This window comes from Rhamphochromis longiceps, linkage group LG10, assembly GCF_057381845.1.
Source record: "Rhamphochromis longiceps isolate RC_006_pf linkage group LG10, R_longiceps_female_GT1.1, whole genome shotgun sequence".
Taxonomy (NCBI): Eukaryota; Metazoa; Chordata; class Actinopteri; order Cichliformes; family Cichlidae; genus Rhamphochromis; species Rhamphochromis longiceps.
In genome coordinates this window covers 34,739,743-34,754,227 of record NC_140566.1, presented here as the reverse complement: position 1 = coordinate 34,754,227, position 14,485 = coordinate 34,739,743, and the positions used below count along the sequence as shown (strand labels likewise).

At 45.8% G+C, this 14,485-nt stretch overlaps 1 protein-coding gene across 1 annotated transcript; it reads right to left on the bottom strand.

The window, feature by feature from the left end:
- Positions 1-6,604: 6,604 nt before the first annotated feature.
- LOC146661306 (uncharacterized) lies at positions 6,605-8,830 on the bottom strand. Its single transcript, XM_085419715.1, has 3 exons — positions 8,212-8,830; positions 7,914-8,054; positions 6,605-7,698 (listed from the first exon to the last, which is right to left on the bottom strand). The coding sequence occupies exons 1-3, from the start codon at positions 8,486-8,488 to the stop codon at positions 6,605-6,607; spliced, it is 1,512 nt and encodes a 503-aa protein (XP_085275841.1). The 5' UTR covers positions 8,489-8,830.
- Between the last annotated feature and the right edge of the window lie 5,655 nt (positions 8,831-14,485).

Here is a 14,485-nt window from a genome sequence, read left to right as displayed (position 1 = left end):
AAAACATGGCATCCACGCTTCGCTGTTAATTGGGCAATGCCGGGTTCACCCAGTCGCACCCCCTTTTCACCCACTAAAACTAAAGGCGCCCCGACACGTACCATGACACACAGGCCAGAAGTCCAGCTAGGGATTCTGACGAATAGCCTGTACTCACCGATTTGATTTACCTTTCCTCTGGACAGATACATCACAGCGGATCACCAGTCAGAGTCGACATCTCCAGCGTCGTGCTTGTGGCTTCCCTGATCGCTTACTGTAAAATTAAAACAAGTATAGTTAGCTTTTCTCGGGGTGAAATGTCCTGGACCTGTTTTGTCGTAAATTTGTGGGGACAGCCTGGCCAAAGTGGAGTAGTTTCCTGTAGAAACAGCACTTCCAGTTAATTTAAACATACAACCAAGTCCCCCATGTATCAATGGGATACAGAGGACCAGGTTCAGTGAATACATGTGGGCGGGCGGCTGCGCACGCCACACAGTCTAACACCTTTTGCTCTTTTGTATTTTAAATTAGCCAATCTAGCCACAGATTGCTATCTTTATACTCACTAGGTGTCGGTTCTCCTAGTTGTTACGCTTCTTTTCTTTCTATGGGCCCTCTCTCCCCCTTTAACGGATGGACCACATGTGGGATGACCGCTGTATTCGGGCAATTGACATAGCTTTCGTAATAGTTTGTGATTTTATGCTAATACTCTCCCATTACTTTCCAGCTTCACCCAATTCTTGTTGTTTCCTGCTGCCACCTTTGTGCTCAAACAAGAACCTCTTTCTGAGGGGCTTGTGAGCTATGTGAGAATGCTCTTTCTGGACTTTAGCTCAGCATTCAATCATATCATCCCGGAGATCCTGGTCCAGAAACTGTCTCACCTGGGACTCTCCACCCCCATCTGCCTCTGGATCAAGGACTTCCTGACAAATAGACCACAGTCGGTCAGACTCGGCCCCCACCTGTCCAGCACCATCACACTCAGCACCGGGTCTCCACAAGGATGTGTTTTGAGTCCCCTCCTGTTTACGCTCTACACATCCGACTGCTCCCCTACCCATCTCTCAAACACCATCATAAAGTTCGCGGATGACACCACAGTGGTTGGACTCATCTCAAGGGGGGATGAGTCGGACTACAGAGATGAGGTCAACAGACTGACTGAGTGGTGTTCAGTTAACAACCTCCAACTGAACACCACAAAAACTAAAGAACTTATCTTGGACTTCAGGAAGGGCAGAGCAGACCCGGCCCCACTTTACATTCACGGGAACTGTGTGGAGAGGTTACACTCCATGAGGTTTCTGGGTGTGCAGATATCTGATGACCTCTCCTGGACTGCAAATACTACGGCGGTGGTTAAAAAGGCCCAGCAGCGTCTCCACTTTCTGAGAGTGCTCAGGAGGAACAACCTGGAGGAGAGGCTGCTGGTGACATTTTACAGAGCCACCATAGAGAGCATCCTAACGTACGGCATAACATCATGGTATGCAGGGTGCTCAGCTGCGGACAGGAAAGTACTGCAGAGGGGCATCAACACAGCCCAGAAGATCACTGGCTGCTCTCTGCCCAGCCTGGAGGTCACTGCAAACTCTCGGTACCTCAGCAGAGCTGGCAATATCATCAAGGACCACTCTCACCCCAGCAACCAACTGTTTGAACTATTACCGTCAGGCCGACAGTACAGGTCACATAAAACCAGGACAAACAGATTCAGGGATAGCTTCTTTCCCAGAGCTATCACCGTAGTAAATAAGCACAAAAACAACTGAACCTATTGTCAAAGGAGCTTGCAAAGAAAAGCGTCTGGACTTCTTTAAGTTGCTTGAAGACGTTTCACCTCTCATCCGAGAAGCTTCTTCAGTTCTAAGGTCAAATGGTGGAGAGTCCCAGATATAACCTAGTGGGAGTAACCCCCCACAGAGGGACAAAAGGACCCCCTGATGATCCTCTAATCGCCTGAGCCAAGGTGTGAAACTGGGTGTGGGTCCCAATCAGCCAGAGTTTCGGGTGAGTTCATTGTGAAACCTGGCCCCACCTTATCATGCGAATTCCTGAGGTCAGATGGCCCAGGATGTGAGTGGGCGTTAAGGCGTCTGGGAAGGATCTCAAAACTGGATTATAGATGGCAGAGAGTTGTCGTAAACCCCCGCCTCTGTTCAAAGATGGTCGCTCACAGTGGACATAGATGGCTTCTTTCACTCCTCTTTCAAACCATCTGTCCTCTCTGTCCAAAATGTGAACATTGGCATCCTCGAAAGAGTGACCTTTATCCTTAAGATGCAGATGGACTGCTGAGTCTTGTTCTGTGGAGGTGGCTCTTCTGTGTTGTGCCATGCGCTTGTGAAGTGGCTGTTTGGTCTCTCCAATGTAGAGGTCTGAGCATTCCTCGCTGCACTGTACAGCACACACCACATTGTTTAGTCTGTGTTTTGGCGTTTTGTCTTTCGGGTGAACCAGTTTTTGTCTGAGCGTGTTGCTGGGTCTGAAATGCACCGGGATGTCATGCTTGGAGAAAACTCTCCTGAGTTTTTCTGATACACTGGCTACATAGGGGATGACAATGTTGTTGCGTCTGTCCTTCTTATCCTCCCTCGCTGGTGTCTGGTCTTCTTTTCTGTGCCTCTTTGCTGACTTTAAGAACGCCCATTTAGGATGGCCGCACGTTTTGAGTGCTTCCTTTACGTGTGTGTTCCTTCTTTTTTCCTTCAGGCTTAGAGGGAACATGTTCTGCCCGGTTGTGTAGGGTCCTGATTACTCCAAGTTTGTGTTCCAAAGGGTGATGGGAGTCAAAGAGGGAGTCAAAGGGTCAAAGTCCAGACGCTTTTCTTTGCAAACTCCTTTGACTACGATGACCTGGATGTCTGAGAACCTTCACAGACAATTGAACCTATTCCATACCGTCACTGTCATTATATTATGCTGCTATTCATACTGTCATTATATTATGCTGCTATCCTGTATATATTGTACATACTATTGTTTGAGTACTTACGATTGTTTTTTTGTACTTTTTATATTTTATATTTATATTTATTATTGAAACTTGCACCAAGGGAGTGGCACTCCAATTTCGTTGTACTCTGTACAATGACAATAAAAGGCTATTCTATTCTATTCTTGTGACCTTCTTTACAGTTAAACAGCTAATCTTCCAGGACGGGTGATTCTCTCCGCTCTTTTCCTCTTCTTGCTTCAAACTCAGGGGTGGAATACCCTGAGGTCCGGGATTTTTTCTGACTCAGCCAAGTCAGGACCTCCGGCCTCTTTGGTGCAGTGCTTCTGTATTTCCACCAACCCCCTTCGTGATTATTGCTGTGGTTCTAGAATCCTCACGAGGTGACTAGCAGGAGCCCAAATGGCATGACCCTTGACCCCAATTGCTATCTTGGCAGTCTCGGCTTCTGCTACCAAGGATCCTCGTATCTCCGTGACCTCACCTAGTGTCTGCTCCTTTCTCTGTAAGAGACAGAAAACAAAAACACCTCTTTGCCTAGCCTTAATAATCTACTGTTATTATCCATTGTTCTTCTAGTGATTCAAAGTTGGTTTAGAATATCATATTCGGAGCTCTCTGACCCAGAGACTTATTCTAATCATAATCTATGTGTTTAAGTGTGTTTGCAATTACCCCTCTGCACTCTAAGTCATTTCAGTATACAATATATCAGTCCGGACAATCACGCGGAACAAAGCTTTTGGCCTTCAAAAGACTGAGTGCCAACTCTTATGAGCACATTCACAATGTGTGTATGAAAATAATTATAACTGCTTATTTTAGTAAAATAAATCAAACATTTTCAACCCTAACCTTCCCTCGTTTCACACATTTTAACATGTGAACAATAGAGCATGTGTTTTGTTCAGCCTGTCTCCTCATGAAAATGCACTAAATGAACACAGGCATTTTATCTTATAAACACGATTCAGTTTCTTTTGATCGTTAAACCTGTGTATTAATAGCATTGGAAGTTTCAAGATGGCGCTGTCTTTCAAACTTTTTTTTCTCCACCTTCCTTTAGTTTGTGGAGAGCAGGGAAATTATTTTGCTGCTATTGTCAATAATCATCATCATTACCATTGCATTAATAATATAATCTACAGCATTGATATTGCATTCAGATGTTTAAACAGTGTGTGTCTTTCAGAAAGACTAAGTTGCAGGCTGACAGGAAATTGCATGTTTGCAGAGTGTGCCTTTTGCAGAAGTGAAACCGAAAGCAGAGTCTAAGTGCAGGTTATTCTGAGGAGCTGTTTGGATGATGCTATTTGAATAACCAGGTTATTCATTGTTATCTTTTATTTCATTTATATCTGTTGATTAAGCTTTTAGTAGAGGTTCTTGATTAGGACATTTATTCAATATATTACACATATTGTTTCAGTTGTGTACGTGCTGGCCTTCTGTCTGGTGGAAAAGGTTACAAGGTTCAGCTGATGAGGCGAGGGGGGAAACTGAGTGCATTTCATGCTGACACCCACACACACACACACACACAGTACATAGACTCATTTATAGGTGAGAGGTTAGTCATGTTTGCTTGCAACTGCGAAATTGTCTCTGCAAAAAGAGGAACAGTTTCTTGCAGGATGTGGGTCTGGTGTTCCAGACGAGAAGTGAAAGTCAAAAGGTTGACAGGAAACATCTGCCATGAAGATAGAGACAATGTTCCTTTTTAAACTGTGTTAAAAGTCATTGTGGTTTTGATCTGACCTATGTATGAAATGTATCTGACGTTGAAGGGGCGTCATTAAATTCAAGCCCTGATGGTATAAAATATCTGCTTATGCTTTGATTAGTCAGAGATCAGCGCTGTCTGTGAACGGAGCTGGTCCCCCCACGCGTGTATTTCATTAAAATCAATTGTTTGACCAAGCTCTTCTGGACCATGGTGTTTTGTATTCTCCTTCCTCAATTTTTGAACCTTAACAAGTTACTTTACTTTCTACCTTTTAGATATAGTATGGATAACGCACTTTTTAAAACTTCTGGAACCAGCTCCTTCATCTACTCGAGAATGGAGCTGCTGGCACTAAACACAAAGACACAGACTGGCATGAGACACAACATCCCAGCCGAGCGAAACAGGAGCTACAGAGGCTGCAAGGCTGGAGTGAGGAAAGCGGATCACCAAAGGCGATTCATGCCATCAATCCCGACAGTGATAATGGGCAACGTGAACTTGTTACAGAATACGATTGATGACCTGTGCGCTCTGAACAACCACCGACTCTACCGTGGGTGCAGTTTGTTTATCTTCACGGAGACATGGCTTACCAAGCTAACGCCGCAGGCTAACATAGATCTATGTGGATTCACATCCGTGAGAGCCGATAAGGGACACAGGCCAGCGGAAAAAGTGGAGGTGGGGGACTCACTGTCTACATTTTAACATTTTGTACATTTTGTAACCCTGGACACGTCTCCGTTAAAGTATCGGTATGCCGACCGGACCTGGAGCTGCTAGGCATTAGCTTGTGGCCGTATTATCTACCTCGGGAGTTCAGTCATGTGATCTGTGTGTGTGTTTACATCCCTCCAAGGGCCGACGCAGCAGCTGTCTGTGAGAAAATACGCACAGTTACAGCAAGACTGCAGACACAACACCCCAAGGCTTTCATTATTATATCTGGAGACTTTAATCATGCCACACTGGATTCTACTCTGACTGCTTTTCACCAGTTTGTGAATTGTCCCACAAGGAGCAACAGGACAATTGACCTACTGTATGCTAATGTGTCCCCCCACTAGGGAAGTCAGACCACAATCTGGTTTACCTACAGCCACAATACACACCCTTTGTCCAAAGGCAGCCTGTGACAACACGCTCCATTAGGAGATGGACCCCAGAAAAGGAGGATGCTCTGAGGGACTGTTATGACACCACAGATTGGGATGTGCTTCTGAACCCACAGGGTGAGGAGATAGAGGGGGCGACACACTGTCTGACAGACTATCTCAACTTTTGTGAGGACGCGGTCGCCCCTGCTAAGATGGTTATCCTAATAGGGCTTTGGAGTTGATGTCACGCCGCAGTGCATTGTGGGATCATGGCGCCATGTCAGTAGGCCAGAAAGCAAAACAAGCGCACAGTACTGGAGTGTTGGATTCGGGACTGCCAGAACCATGCTCAAAATCAGCGCAAAAGACAAAGAGCTTTATCGTGACCGATTGTGCCCAGACGCCAAGAGACAGTACTTTGAAAAAATTGCGTGCATCTTTGTGACCTCGTTGTGTGGACACAGAGAGACCTTGCTGTGATTCGCGTCTTCCCTGCTGTGGATTTCTGGAAACCGCGCTTAAAGCAAGCACAAGACTTCTTTCGTAAAGTGTGCATTCCTGAACTTGTTGGGAAATACTTCTGGAAACAACGTGCTGCTCTAAATAGCCTGTAATGTTTCATGTTGTGGTTAAAGATTGATGACAGCTGTGTGGTGTGATGTAAATAGTTTGCATTTCATTTTTATGTGATTGCTGTGTACATGTGAATAGATCTATAATAAAGAAAAACAAACAAATACACTATTCTTTTTTGTTTTATTAAAACAACTTCACACATAGTACAACTATTTACAATGTACTGTACATCCAAAAAAACAGCTTTAAGAATACTCAACAGGAGCAAGTGTCATTTGGCCCTGGTTTGGAACAACACATATTAACAAAAACACAGCAAACCTTAACGATCTTATCAAGAAATGTTGTGTCTTCAGCCTCACATGATAAGAGTAATCGGATTGGCATTGTAGTGTGTAACATTTTGAACGTATTGCGCAAACTACCTATTACTCGCTCAACATGAATTCTCAGGTGGGCAGTTGCTCTCGTTTGTTCAACGTCCCTTGCATCAAGTTGACAGTAGCCTTTTGTGAAAGCTGGAATCTTGACCTCCGCACACATCATTCCTACAGCATCTCTGATGTCAAAGCCTCTGTCAGCCAATACTACGTCCCCTGGTAACAGCCTTTGAAGAATGCCACATCTCTCTGTGATGTGTTTATCTGATGCACGACCCCCCCATCCCCTGGAAATGAAAGAAATAGCTCCATGGGGTGTAATCCCGATGAGGTATTTTATGGTGTGTGTACCCTTGTAATGAGAGTATGTTTGTGCACGTGCCTTTAAATTAGATGGTCTTTCTGTTCGAATCTCAAAACAGTCAACAATGATGGCTACTCGTTTTCCAAAAGTTTCAGTAAACTGTGGAGGCATTGTTGCCTGCAGACAGTGCCTCTCAGGCCAGTGCACCAGTGCTCCTAAGCGGGCATACAAAACATTAATGGTATCGGTGAAGACAGAAGACAGTGTTTTGTGGGACACATCGAATAGATGACAAAGATGCTGGACTGGAAGATCAAGTCTCAGACGCATCAGTGTGAGTAAGAGCATTTGGAAACCTGTCAGTGTCTTCGATATTGGCAGGAAATCTTTGACAGTGTTGAAGAGGGACATCAAGACAGCATAACAATGAAGTCCAGTGTAATAGCTTACTTTTTCGGTATTGTCCTTTAAGAAAGTTTCATTCAGCTCTGTCTTTTGCAACTGTGCTCGAAGCAGTCTGTTCTCCTCCAACAGCCGGTTTATTTCTGCTCTGCCCTGTTGACTGTACACACAATCCTTCGTCTGCCCTTCAGCTTCCGTGACGCTGTCACTCCCATCACCACTGTCCACATTTGCAGCTGGTACGTCAACCTCCACTTGTCCAACTGCTGTCCACTGCCTGCATGTCATGGTTATTTTGTTGTTGTTCTTCTGTCAGACCTTCATCGAACATCAAGCCTGTAAGATAAAAATAGTGCATAGACATAAGGTTAATGTACACCAATATTCCAATGACAGGTGTGTGATTCATCTTTAAGTTATGTGCGGATTAGTGTACCATAAGAGCAATTTAGTATGTTTTTAGAGGGGGGGGGTTTACCTGCAATGGGTGCTCTTTTTCGCTTCCGTTGCGTACGCCTTGCGTGCCGCTCCGAGTCTGACACAGGTTTGTCGTCGTGCCCCATGTGCAGTGTTGGTGCCCAGTCTGGATTTGTTACATCCATTTCATATGCTGGTTTGCCTGCAATAATGCCAAATCAAAAGCTACTCAGTCGACATGACGTGGTTCTGCAGCATCACACATTAGCATCTTTTATCTCATTATCTATGACCGCAGCGTGTTGAAAAAAAATTACTAAAAGCCTTTTAATAGTGATATGAATTAATTTAGAACTCACCGGAAAGAAAATGCCGTGAGCAAACCAACAAAAAGCTGGGGATTGCACGGAACTCGATATCCGCTCGTCTCACCGCTGCAATCCATGCCTGCCGTCTTTGTTTGGTGATATCGGATACATGGGATCCCTCACGTTGCCGCCAGGATGGAAAACGATGAAAAGATAGCCCATTATCCAGTTTCTTGCCTTCACGATCGTGAGATCTAACGTTGCAACCGACTACACAACACGTACGAACCATAGCTGAAGCTGTATCCTTTGTCTGGCCTACTGTCATGGCGGCGGGGGGCGTGGCCCGCCTCCTGTGACATCACGCTCCAAAGCCCTATAGCAAACAGTGGGTTTGTTATTAGGATAGGGAAAGCTGTCCTCAACATGAAGAAGAAGGCCTTCAGGAGCAAAGTGAAGGAGGAGATGAAAGCAGCACAGCGGGAGGTAAAACGCTGCCTGAGGGAAGCACACCTACAGGAGGAAGGTGGAGCAGAAGTTGGAGAGGAACAATATGAGGGGAGTCTGGAACGGCGTGAAAACCATCACAGGCCACAACATCAAGAACAGCACAGTGGGGGGGACTGTGGAGAAGGCAAACGAACTCAACAACTTCTTCAACAGGTTTGACCAGCCCACAACCCCCCCACCCTCACCTTTACTACAGAGCCCTCTCCCTACTCTCGTACCCTCCTCGCTCCCCCCCCCCCTCCCTGACACTATGACACCCCCTCCTCCTCCTCCAACCCCTCTCTAAACAGCATGACAGCCCCCCCCCCCTTTCCAATCCACTCCCAGTGTCATAGTTGACCAGGTCAGGAGACAACTGAGGAAGCTTCGCCCCAGGAAGGCAGCAGGCCCAGACAAGGTGTGTCCTAGGATGCTAAAGGTGTGTGCTGCTGAACTTGGGGAGCTGCTACAACGAGTCTTAAAAAAAATACATAAATACAATTTTTATTTATATAGCACCTTTCAAGACAGAATCACAAAGTGCTGCATATAAGATTACAAGTCACAAGATTACAAGATAGATTTAAAAAGACAAAATAAAACAGGCAAAAAATTAACCAAAAGCAGTTTTAAAAAGGCGAGTTTTGAGTTGTTTTTTAAAAAACAGCTACTGAGTCCACAGTTCTTAATGTTTGGGGGAGAGAGTTCCACAGTCTCGGTACCACAGTGGCAAAAGCTCTGTCACCCTTAGTTCTCCTCTTAGTACACTCAACAAAAATATAAACGCAACACTTTTGTTTTTGCTCCCATTCCCCATGGGATGGACGTAGAGACCTAAAATTCATTCCAGATACACAATATAACCATCCCTCCCAAACAGTGGTCACAAATCAGTCCAAATGTGTGGTAGTGGGCACATCTGCTATATTGAGATAATCCATCCCACCTCACAGGTGTGCCACATCAGGATGCTGATCTGACATCATGAGTAGTGCACAGGTGTACCTCAGACTGCCCACAACAAAAGGCCACCCTGGAATGTGCAGTTTTGTCTCACAGCAAAATGCCACAGATGCCACAAGCAATGAGGGAGCGTGCAATTGGCATGCTGACAGCAGGAATGTCAACCAGATCTGTCGCCCGTGCATTGAATGTTCATTTCTCAACCATAAGCCGTCTCCACAGGCGTTTCAGAGAATATGGCAGCACATCCAACCGGCCTCACAACCGCAGACCTCGTGTAACCACACCAGCCCAGGACCTCCACATCCAGCAGGTTCACCTCCAAGATCGTCTGAGACCAGCCACCCAGACAGCTGCTGGAACAATTGGTTTGCACAACCAAACAATTTCTGCACAAACTGTCAGAAACCGTCTCAGGGACGCTCAACTGCATGCCCGTCGTCCTCATCAGGGTCTTGACCTGACTCCAGCTCGTCGCCGTAACAGACTTGTGTGGGCAAATGCTCACATTCGATGGCGTCTGGCACGTTGGAGAGGTGTGCGCTTCACGGATGAATCATGGTTCACATTGTTCAGGGCAGATGGCAGCTGAGAATGTCCCAGTTCTTGCATGGCCAGCATACTCACCGGACATGTCACCCATTGAGCATGTTCGGGATGTGCTTGACCGGCGTATACGACAGCGTGTACCAGTTCCCACGAATATCCAACAACCTCGCACAGCCATTGAAGTGGAGTGGACCAACATTCCACAGGCCACAATTGACAATCTGATAGACTCCATGCAACGATGTGTTGCACTGCATGAGGCAAATGGTGGTCACACCAGATACTGACCGGTTCTGGGTCCCCAGACCCCCAATAGCGCAAAAAACTGCACATTCCAGGGTGGCCTTTTGTTGTGGGCAGTCTGAGGTACACCTGTGCACTACTCATGATGTCAGATCAGCATCCTGATGTGGCACACCTGTGAGGTGGGATGGATTATCTCAATATAGCAGATGTGCCCACTACCACACATTTGGACTGATTTGTGACCACTGTTTGGGAGGGATGGTTATATTGTGTATCTGGAATGAATTTTAGGTCTCTACGTCCATCCCATGGGGAATGGGAGCAGTAACAAAGGTGTTGCGTTTATATTTTTGTTGAGTGTATTTTGAGTGTATACAGCCAGTGTAACTGAGATAACAACGGTGTCACATGTGAGTACTTTGGCAAACCTCTTCAACCTCAGCCTGTGACTAGGGAGAGTGCCCGCCCTCTGGAAGACATCCTGCATCATCCCGGTCCCCAAAAGGAACCGGCCCAATGAGCTGAATGACTTCCGACCGGTGGCACTGACGTCACATCTTATGAAGACTCTAGAGTGGCTCCCCCCCTCTCATTAGAGTGCTGAAGTTTTTTTTCACTCACTGAGGAAATCATGCTGGACTTTTAATGACTCAATCCTCTTGATGTTAGTTGATGCCAAGTAACATCAGTCCAGATCCTTGCTCAGGTCAACTTCACTAGTGAAACGTTAACTTAATGCTGACTGACTTTTATTTTATTTTTTTTCCATTGCTAGGTCAGACATATTAGGTCAAGCATGATGAAAAAAATTGAAAAAAAGTTCAAAAAGAAACTCTCAAATAACTTAGGGTGGTTCAAAAGTGAATAAGTCAACACAGGTTTTCATCTCTTTGGCTAATTTTCCCCTTCAGGATTTCTGTAGAAGAGGATTTTAATGGAGTAACCTGACAAATAAGATCAATTCAAGTAGTTTGCACTCTTGCACACTAGAAGTATGGTGATTGAGGGGAATTACCACTTTGCTGAAGTCTCTTATGAATCGCTGGTAGAAATTCGCAAATCCCAGGAACCTCTGTAGTTCCTCCCAGTTCTTGGGCTTCTTAGGCCACAGTTCATAGGCCACTCCACCAAGGCCCTGACCTTAGCTTTGATCTTCCCACAGCTGCCCCTGTTCAAAAATAAACCCCAGAAAGGACAGAGTCTGCACATAGAATTTGCATTTTTCTCCTTTCATGAACAGACGGTTCTCAAGAAGTCATTGCAGGATGAGTCGGATCTGTTTCACATGATCTACTTGATTCTTGGAGAAAAGGAGAATGTCATCCAGGTAGACAAGCACAACGTGGTTAATGAAATCTGAAAGTGCATTGTTCACTGATTGCCGGATAATGTTAACTGAATTTCCTGAGTGCGGTGAGTTATGTTGGCTAGCCAAATTCTTGCAACAGTTCAGGAAGGGGAACTAAAAGGAGACCCCGCTTCTGAGTTTGGTCTCACCCATGAAGTTTTGTACGGCCATTGAATTGATTAGCGTGCTTTACGAGTAAGTATGGGAGTAAGGTGTGAGCTTAGCAGGACATGACAGGTGGGGAAATACATTCTCAGTAGCAGCTGTCAGTATCCCTACCACTGCTGATGGGCAACATCTTTTAGCCGAGAAGGACATGCATCTTCAAAATGTGCCTTCTTCCCGTAAGCAAAACACTCCTGCCACGTGCCTTCTTCTCTGATCAGCCTGGCTGCATGGACTGTTCCTCATCGTCAGCTTGCTTGTATTCCACCATATGCCGTTCTGCGTACTAAAACCCTGTCTGAGAGCTTGAACCTCTGTCAGCCTAGCGAAGGCCACTGGTCGGTTTCCCATACTCGTACATATGGTCATCCAACCAAAAACATATATCAATAAGAGCAGCGGTCCGCAACCCCCAGCCCGTGGACCGGTATCGGTCCGCGAGTCGTTTGGTACCGGGTCGCGAGAGTTGAGGCTCGGATGTGAAATGTATGGTTTTCAGGGTTTTTTTATCGTTAACTCAGTTTCCCTGGGTCTTTTGCCGTGTTATAGATGTGTTTCTTATTTTGAAAGAAATATTTACTCGTTTCCATAGCAATCAGAGAGCATTAAGGGCATTAAGATGTTACTCTCAATGTTGTTGGCATATTTCAGAAGGACGCTGCTAATAAAGTTACACAATTACACAGTGAATTCACGTTTATTATTGTATTCACAAAATACCACAGTCTTGGTCCTATCATTTTATTTTGTTGTATTTATTCGCCACACCTTAAAGGCCGCTCTGTGAAAATATTGTCAGACATTAAACCAGTCTGTGGCGCAAAAAAGATTGGGGACTGCTGAATAAGAGCATCTAAAGTCTTTCGCAATTCTGTGGCCAACTTATGTTTTATTTTCTCATTCAGGCTGTTTGATAAATGCTCAATGGAGTGCTTTTTCCTCCCAGCTGGTGTCCTTGGCTAAAATTCTGAAATTCACTGAGAAATCTGCCACGCTTCTCCTGCCTTGCTTGAGGGTGAAGTCACGATGTGCCGCCGTGTCAGGGCAGGTACCTTTGTCAAATACACAGTGAAACTTAGACAGAAAATCATGTTAGAAACTTTTAGCATGAGTCTTTAATACCGCTTGTGCCCATTTCAGTGAGAGGTAGGGAGAGAGCAGGCAGCAGCAACACTTAGCCAAGGTAGAGAAGATGGAACAATTTCCAGGTCAGAGGGGAAGACCGTGAATATATTTACAGTGTAAAACAGTGATAAACAAAGTCTAAGTCCCAGTACTGTGGCTTCTGTGGCTCAGGGGGTTGGGAACGGACTGATCGCCGGTTCGATCCCCGGGCTCTCTGTCCTTGTCGTTGTGTCCTTGGGCAAGACACTTTACCCTACTGGTAGGGTAAAGTGTCCAGAGGGGCCGATGGCGCGATATGGCAGCCTCGCTTCTGTCAGTCTGCCCCAGGGCAGCTGTGGCTACAACTGTAGCTGCCTCCACCAGTGTGTGAATGTGAGAGTGAATGAATAGTGGCATTGTAAAGCGCTTTGGGTGCCTTGAAAAGCGCTATATAAATCCAATCCATTATTATTATTTCTCCCGAATCCCACACAGTGCTCGAGTCCATGTCGTGAATTGTGAAACAGCAACTCCAATTCCAAAGAATAGCATTGCTCCCATGAAAACAGCTCTGCTCCTGACTCCTAGTGAAGAAAATGTCACAGTAATGACTAGGCAATCTGGGCAACTCAGCCAGTGATGGCTGCCGGACCATGACATAACCAACCTAACTACTTCCAAGATTTACTTTAGATGGTTCCCGTAAGTTAATGTCACCTTCCATCTGCTGAAGGGCAGCCTGACCAATTTATTGTCAATATGGACATCTTAAATTCTGCAGCAGGTGTAGTCTCAGTGCTCTGGACTTGAAGGAAGCTGCACTCATGTGCATTCTTTTCTCGACATCTTATTTCCACAGAGCAGAACTGAGATGTCGGAAACTACAAGTTGTTAGCCATCAAACTGGCTTTAGAGGCGTCGTGGAATTTGAAGGAAGGGCCTGAAATCTTTCACTTCAGTTCAGCTGGTCAGAATCAACGCCTTCCGGTCCGAGGCAGAGCAGTTCCCGTACCAGACTGTTATACAGTTGGTCAGGATGCTCTCGATGGTGTGTCTGAGGACAGGTGGTTCTTCCTCAGAGTCCTCAAGAAGAAGAGGCGCTGGTGAGCCTTCTTGACCAGCTTGGAGCAGTTGGTCATCCAGGTGAGATCCTCGGAGATGTGGACTCCCAGGAACTTGAAGCTGCTCACACACTCCACAGCCGTCCCCTTAATGTGGATGGGTGGATGTGGGTCAGCATTCCTCCTGTAGTCCACGATGAGCTCCTTAGTCTTCTCGGTGTTAAGCAGCAGGTTGTTTCTGTCGCACCACTCAGCCAGACAATCCATTGTGATTGTAGATGAGCAGTGGTTATCCAGCCGGACATGTTGGGGGCGGTTGGTCAGGAAGTCCAGTAACCATTTGCAGATGAGGGAACTGATGCCCAGGTCTGTCAGTTTCCTGATGAGTTGTGAGGGGTGG